This window comes from Phalangium opilio, unplaced genomic scaffold (assembly GCF_054372755.1).
Source record: "Phalangium opilio isolate 3A_F unplaced genomic scaffold, DU_Popi_V2 ptg000232l_1, whole genome shotgun sequence".
NCBI lineage: Eukaryota > Metazoa > Arthropoda > Arachnida > Opiliones > Phalangiidae > Phalangium > Phalangium opilio.
Genome location: NW_028324223.1, coordinates 779,406 through 786,192, shown reverse-complemented (window position 1 = coordinate 786,192; position 6,787 = coordinate 779,406). Strand labels below are relative to the sequence as shown.

The 6,787-nt window shown below is 46.7% G+C and overlaps 1 protein-coding gene across 1 annotated transcript; it reads left to right on the top strand.

Moving 5' to 3' along the window:
• The first annotated feature begins 424 nt into the window (after positions 1 to 424).
• Positions 425 to 5,098, top strand: LOC149612681 (uncharacterized). Its single transcript, XM_089858244.1, has 2 exons — positions 425 to 1,298; positions 1,349 to 5,098. Exons 1-2 carry the CDS (start codon positions 425 to 427, stop codon positions 4,747 to 4,749), a joined length of 4,275 nt encoding a protein of 1,424 aa, XP_089714370.1. The 3' UTR covers positions 4,750 to 5,098.
• Positions 5,099 to 6,787: the final 1,689 nt, after the last annotated feature.

Sequence of the window (6,787 nt, the reverse complement as noted above, 5' to 3'; positions counted from 1 at the left end):
TAAGCGCGCGTTAACTCAAAATTGTTACAGTTTGTGCTTCGTGCCAGTTGTATTACGCGCCTTACGAATCCTTACATTAGTACCTTAAAACCTCCCTAGACGGCGCCAGACTAATCAGAACTATAACACTAACAATTACGGACTAGATAGAGGACTGGCACTTCAGAGCGGATCTCCAGCCCGCAGTGCAGCTAGGAAGAACGCCTCTAAGCTACAGTTTATAACTCAGTTAATTGTATTCCTTTTAATAAAGTAAATTTGATTTAACCTAGCACATACTTGCGTACGTGAAGATCTCAGTTACTAACAGAATAATCTAACATGGTGACAGCGGTGGGATGCTGAATTTCCTCAGAAACGAACTCATCGCTACTGCTAAGCCTTGGACACACCACGTTGGGCCTTCGAAAGTGTTGCCGACACAATGACTCATTTCAAAAGCCCTGAACCTTTTTCCCCTGGATCAGACCCAGCCTTGGCGTGGTCTGAGTATAAAGAGGGATTCGAACTATATGCTACGGCTTCTAAACTCGGCACTGAAACAGTTTCCACGCAGCGGGCTACGTTTCTTCATATATTGGGCCCCGCTGGGCGGAGAATTTATAAAACTCTAACGATACCCCAGGTTGACGATGCTCGTACGTTGCCCATCATCTATGCGGCATTTGACACATATTATGAGCCTTACAAGAACCTCACATATATCAGGTATCAATTCTTCACTTCTAAACAAAAGGAGACGCAGACGTTCGATGAATTCTATACCGATTTGAAAATTAAAGCTCAGGACAGTGAACTTTCCCCTTTAACTGATATCTTATTGTGTATGGCCATCGTCTTTGGAATTCGAAAGGAATCATTGCGCAAAACCTTATTAGCCAAACCAAAGTTAATATTGACTGACGCCATTTCACTCTGTCAAGCGGAGGAAACTTCTGGTATTCATGCCAGTGCAATGGCTCTCACTAACACCAATACGACACCTCAACAGGTTGACGCGGTAAATCACCACTCGTCTACAAGCCGAACTCGGTTTCACCCTCGTGGTGGGGGTCCACCAAGAGGGTCTGGGCGTCCGTCGCCGCACACGACTTCCTCTCGCACTATGCCTCGTTCATCGTCTTCCCAGCGACCTGAATTTACGTCTTCCCAGCGGTCGGAATTTAGTCGCAATCCTGCCTCCCCTCACCAGCGAAACTGTCCTAACTGTGGGGGCAGACCGCACTCATCCAGACCATGCCCTGCTCGAAACACCACTTGCCTGAAATGCAATGCTCGTGGTCACTGGGCTTCCGTCTGTCGGTCTACTCATGCCTACATGCCTTAGAAGCACGTGACGCGCCACAAGACGATTACGACGACTCGGACACCGACGCTAACACGGGCTATGATTATGAGGTTGACCATGCCCCTTCCGATTATTTGAGTTATGGCCTCACCCTTCATCCACAGGTTTCACAAGACGAAAACCTTACATTACACACCGTTCACTCACGGGACGGGTCTGATGAGCTCTATGACAAGATTTATCTCTACAATCAACCAACCACGTTCAAGGTAGACACTGGCTCCCAAGTGAACATTATCACGAAAACCATTTACGATGCCTTACCACATCACCCGGCGTTACACATGCCTACGCACCGCGTCACGTCATATTCTGGTCACACTGTTCCCATTACGGGGATGACGAGCCTCCCGTGCACCTCTCACACTGCTGCCTGCTCCTGTCACTTTTATGTCACCGAGGAGGACCGCACTCCTATATTGGGCGCCCAAGCTTCTCTCGCCCTTGGGCTTATCGATCACATCGACCGACCCCTTGGTCCGCCACCTCGACTTCAGACGATGGAACTGCGCACTCAGGGTGACGACCCCTTCACTCCGGCTGCGGTCATGGCACAGTATCCCATGCTTTTTGACACCTTAGGCCAACTTCCTGGACGCCACTCTATAGAAACACTGCCGAATGTCACACCATCCATCTCCGCAGCCCATCATATACCGCTCCATTATCGTACGCAGACCCAACATGAGCTTTCTCGTATGCAAAAGGAGGGCATTATTGTCCCGGTCTCTGAACCGACAGAATGGGTCCACCCTATGGTGGTGGTACCCAAACCAGATGGCACAGTACGAATCTGCCTGGATCCCCGCAAACTCAATCAGGCCATAAAGCGCCGACCCTATCCGCTGCCAACGACGAAGGAAATATTTGCGGAACTACAAGGCTCGAAAATTTTCACGGTCCTCGATGCCAAGAGCGCTTTCTGGCAAATCGTGTTGACGGAAGACAGCTCGAGACTGTGCACCTTTGCCACACCTTGGGGTCGTTTCCGCTATACGAGGCTGCCATATGGGATCGTCACGGCCACAGAATACTTTCAATATGTCATGCGCACCATATATCCAACTTCTGAGTTCCCCAATGTACACATCTCGACCGATGACTTTCTCATCGCCTCAGCTGATGTTGCCTCCAACGCCCGGATGTTGTTGCAGGTTTTGGAGCGTGCCAAGGAACACGGCCTCCAGTTTAGCTCATCCAAAATCCAACTGGCGATACCCCAGATCACCTACTTAGGTCATGTCATCAGTGCCCGTGGTGTACACGTGGATCCCAAAAAAGTCAAGGCCATATGCTCTTTACCACCCCCCGCGGACAAGAAGGCGCTCCAGCGGTTCTTGGGGATGATCAATTATGTGGCAAAATTCTTACCAGAGGCCACGTCTGACACGGCACCACTCCGGATCCTGTTGAAACCAGAAATGGCGTTCGTGTGGGAGTCCCATCACCAATCACACTATGATCACCTCAAAACCCTCCTATCTACCACACCAGTCCTCGCTTTCTACAATCCGGCCAGGCCAAGTGTCATCTCCGTGGATGCTAGTCAGAGTGGCATCGGAGCGGCTTTGCTACAGGATTCCCATCCAGTCGAATACACGTCAACAGCCTTCACACCAACACAGCGTCGCTATTCTCAAATCGAAAAGGAACTGCTGGGTGTGGTGTTTGCGTGCGAACACTTCGATTTTTACATCGCAGGCGCTACAGCTACGGTGCAAACTGACCATAAACCCCTCATAGCGATCGTACAGAAACCACTACATATACTATCTCCGCGCCTACAACGCCTGGTCATGCGTTTATTCCGCTACAACATTCAGTTGGTTTACGTGCCTGGGTCTGAGCTATACATAGCTGACACGCTATCCCGAGCGCATGAATCCCCCGTCTTAATCAATACGGACAACCTGGAGGGTCCCCACGCGGCTGTCCATGCCATTACGACCTTTCCCGCCTCCATTCAGGACAAGTACAGGTCTGCCACAAAGGACGACGCTGTCCTGCAACAGGTCAGCGAACATATCCATCAAGGTTGGCCCAGAACCCAAAGGACTCTCTCACCGGAGCTGGCCGCGTATTGGCAACACCAGAACGAACTATACATCGAGGATGGTCTAGTCTATCGTGGTTGTTGTCTGGTTATCCCGAAAGCACTACAAGGGGAAATGCTTACTAAAATTCACAGCACGCATCAAGGCATTAACTCCTGTGTTGCGAAGGCAAAAATAAATGTGTTTTGGCCACACATGTCCCACCATATCACCGATTTTGTTCGAGCCTGCACCATCTGTCGTGAACGAGATCGCGCCAATATCGCCATGCCTTTAACACCCCATCCAGTCCCACAACTCCCATGGGAAACTGTTGGTTCTGACCTTTTTCAAGTGGACTCCCAACATTACATTGTATTGGTGGATTACCATTCCAAGTTTGTTGAGGCAAAGTTGCTTCAATCCACAAATGCACAGGCGGTGATCAATTTTATGAAACCAAATTTTGCCCGCTACGGCGCACCTCAACTGTTGGTCACAGATAATGGCCCGCCGTTCTCGTCTGCTGCTTTTCGACACTTTCTTGAGCAGTGGGGTGTTAGGCACACTACATCCAGCCCCTACTATCCGAAGTCAAATGGCATGACGGAACGGACCATTCAAACGCTTAAGAACTCCTTAATAAAGGCCAAGAAGGAACATCGTGACCTGGATCAAGTATTACTGGATTATCGCACTACACCCAAAACAGATCTTCCATCCCCAGCAGAATTACTTATGGGCCGTCGCCTACGCACACACTTAACCACCACCAACATGTCACTTGAGCCGTTATATCCCACGAACGACACAAAACGGGTCCTTCATGAACGCCAAAAGAACATGGTTGCAACTTTCAACAACACGTCGACCATGCCTCTACCTCCATTATACCCTGGTCAAGCTGTCCGCTACCTCGCAGGACCTAGGCTGTGGCTCCCGGCTAGAATCGCTTCAGTTGGCCCTGAACCTCTTTCCTACCACCTACACACACCCCTGGATAAAGTCATCCGTCGCACGAGAAGCCAAATTCGGTTAGATCCCTCTAACATCAGACGTACACCCGATTCAAATTCAAATTCCGTTCGCACACGGACCACGCCATGCGAACCAAGGAGGCATGACCCGGAACCATTGGCATGGCACACTCACACAAAGGCACGCCCGGCTCCACCGCCTCTTGTCCCTCCTGCCGTCTCACCCCGCCATCGCGACACTCCTCCACCATCCGCCTCTGCACCGACCGAAGTGCCAATCGGACATTCAATCTCCCACGGTGCTCCGAACATACCAATGGATACACCATTGCCACTATTGCCTAGTCGCCCGAAGCGTGACGTTCGCAAGCCACTCCGCTACACATACTAACTACTAAAACACGCAAAAAAAAAAAAAAAAAAAAAAAAAAAAAAAAAAAGAAAGTTGTTACAGTTTGTGCTTCGTGCCAGTTGTATTACGCGCCTTACGAATCCTTACATTAGTACCTTAAAACCTCCCTAGACGGCGCCAGACTAATCAGAACTATAACACTAACAATTACGGACTAGATAGAGGACTGGCACTTCAGAGCGGATCTCCAGCCCGCAGTGCAGCTAGGAAGAACGCCTCTAAGCTACAGTTTATAACTCAGTTAATTGTATTCCTTTTAATAAAGTAAATTTGATTTAACCTAGCACATACTTGCGTACGTGAAGATCTCAGTTACTAACAGAATAATCTAACAAAAATAAGCAGGAAAAACACGGTTAACTTAATCATAGCCCCCTGAATAACATATTAATACACTAAATTTTACCAAGGCTTAAAGTTATATGCCAATAATGCCATGCCATAGAACCACTTACGCCTAAAGCTATATGTTACAAGGTAAATAACTAAGATTCAGGTTGAAAATACCGAAAATTATAAAAATTACCTTGCTCGGAGAACTTTCAAATGTTGAAGAACGTCCAGAATTCCAAAAAATAAACGGAGTTTGAAACTTCATCGATCTTCTCGGGGTTTCTAACAAAAACAAGCAGACAGACGACTTTGAACCAGTCCAGTGTTGTACTGTTGTGTTGTTCCTTTGACTTTTTTTTTTTTTTTTTTTTTTTCTACCTACTAGCACTAGTGCTTAGCCGTTAGGCCTTGAGCACCAGGAAGAATTGAGCGGGAGACCCTACGCGGCCCAGCACTGACGGGGGCCGCTAGGTCGTATGTGTGTAAGCAGGGAAGGAAATGAGGTTTACTTGGGAGGCGACGGAAGGTGGCATTGGGGTAAGTCACCTCCGGCGGACACGGGACAGTCGGCACCTATAGGGTAGGAACGCCGACATGTGTCGTATTCCCTCAAACTTTGCCGCCCTTCCTTTGACTTTTGGGAAATTGTGATACTGAATATTCACTTATACGACTACGCCCCCTCGGCGTGGGTCACGTGATTTAATTTTTTTCCTAAACCCGTCACGTGTTGTGTACGTAGACTAACACTGATAACAAGTAGAGTGGGTTATAGACCGAGTGGGGAATATAAAAAAATAATAAGAACAATCGACATTAAAAATCACTAGGTTCGTGTAGTGATACAAAATAATACCAAAATTAATTATTACTTCAGCCATAAAAAAGTTGCCATACCTAAAATTAAAAACATCGTAACATTATGCTAATTACATACTATAAATTGCACGCATTTTTTATATAACCATAATCTAGCTCCCCCCCACCGAAACATTTTTGACCTTAAGAGTTGATTAAAAATTGTCTGTTATCGTCAACTCAACTTCAAAGTGAGTACTGACCTATTTATCCCCCCCCTCTTCCCTCATACAACTAAAGGTAAATCTTCTTTCAAGTTAACTTGGTGCCTAGGGGTTAAATGACAAGTTGGGAAACCAAAATAAACCTCTCCGAGCCGAGACGAATTTACTTCCTAAACACAGGTCCACCAGCCAATGAGAAAAACCGGAAATACATAGTTCAAATTGGCGAAATATTGCCAAGGTCTTTAGCAAAGGCTTAAGCGTTTAACAATTTCCTTTGATTCCTCAATAATTCAAATGAGGACCTAAAATGTATCACTGAAGGCTGTATTTAACTTTCGGCTAATCCTGAACCGTTAACACCTCCTTTAAGAGGAGGCGAAACCAGGTCATTTCTGGTTTATATCTAGGGTATCTTATTTCACAGACCCAATCGTTTCAACACTTTTGGATAGATGAAGAATTAACATCCATATTATCTAATGAATATCTAATCCCTATTTAAATATCTATTATATTTAATCCCAGGATTTTAAGGCTTAACTTTGACAGCGATGTCAAGTAACGTCGTTATAGACTTAATTTTTTTTTGCATGTATTTCTCTAAGGACCGAGGCTTAAAACATCTTTTTCTTCTTTGAAAGACAGACTTAATCCTCAGT